Genomic DNA, 1,118 nt, shown 5'->3' on the forward strand with positions numbered 1-1,118 from the left:
TTGGTTTTTCTCTGGCGTGTCGACCATTTCTCGGCGGCGTCCCTCTTGGCAGGGTCCATCTTGAGGTGGCCCTTTCCCACGATGAAGCCTAGGAACTCCACCTCCGTCTGGAACAGGTGACACTTGCTCCCCTTGCAGTACAGTCGATGGTCGCGGAGCTTCTGCAATACCTGACGGAGGTGCTGCTCATGGTCTTTCTCATTCTTGGAGTAGATGACGAGGTCGTCGATGTAGGGTGCCATGAACTTGTCCATTTCCTGCTTGAAGACGTTGTTGACGAGGCGTTGGAAGGTCGGGGGTGCGTTGGTCAAGCCAAAGGGCAGCACAAGGAATCGGAAGGTGCCGTAGCGAGTGCGAAAGGTCGTCTTGTCCTCGTCCCCGGCGCGGATGCGCACCTGATGATAACCGGCGCGCATGTCGAGAGTTGAGAAGATGCGGGCGTCGCAGAGACTGTCGATGATGTCATCGATGAGGGGAAGAGGGTACGAGTCCTTGACTGTCTGGGCATTCAGCTGTCGGTAGTCGATGCACATCCTTCGGGTCCCATCCTTCTTCTTGACGAAGAGGATGGGGGCGCCGTAAGGACTTGTGCTGGCCTCAATGAGGCCTTTGGCGAGGAGTTCGTCGAGTTGGGTGCGTAGTTCCTTCAATTCGTCCGTTGACAGGCGGTAGGGTGCCTTGGAGGGGGGCGTGGCTCCGGGCTTGAGGTCGATGGCATGGTCGATATCGCGGCGGGGCGGCAGTCCTGGAAGCTCTTCGGGGAACACGTCGGCGAACTCCTCTAATAAGGCGTTGGTGCGTGGGTCCTCACTGGGTGACGGTGTGGTGTCCATGGAGAGCACAAGGACGAAGGCTGCGTCGACTCCTGACCCTCGCAGGTCCTTGGCTATCCGCCTGGCGCTCACGAGGTTGATGGTCGCGTTGTCCGTGGAGGGTGGTTGGTCGCTGAGGTCGGTGTCTTGGGTCTCTTGGGTCTTGGTGTCTTGGTGTCCTTGGGTCTTGGGGGTCTCATCTTGGTCGGTGGTGTCCTGGGGTCCTTGGGTCTTGGGGGTCTCATCTTGGTCGGCGGTGTCTTGGGTCTCTTGGGTCTTGGTGTCTTGGGGTCCTTGGGTCTTGGG

General features: G+C 59.1%; 1 protein-coding gene across 1 annotated transcript in view; it reads right to left on the minus strand.

Moving 5' to 3' along the window:
- Positions 1 to 1,118, minus strand: part of PTSG_12531 (uncharacterized protein) — a gene marked incomplete at both ends in the record, with an annotated part of 15,647 nt that overhangs the window by 1,742 nt on the left and 12,787 nt on the right. The window contains one exon of the mRNA XM_004992413.1: positions 81 to 1,105. Coding sequence (XP_004992470.1) covers positions 81 to 1,105 — 1,025 coding nt within the window. The remainder of the gene's footprint in view (positions 1 to 80; positions 1,106 to 1,118) is intronic.

Source organism: Salpingoeca rosetta, assembly GCF_000188695.1.
Source record: "Salpingoeca rosetta unplaced genomic scaffold supercont1.16, whole genome shotgun sequence".
NCBI classification, from domain to species: domain Eukaryota; class Choanoflagellata; order Craspedida; family Salpingoecidae; genus Salpingoeca; species Salpingoeca rosetta.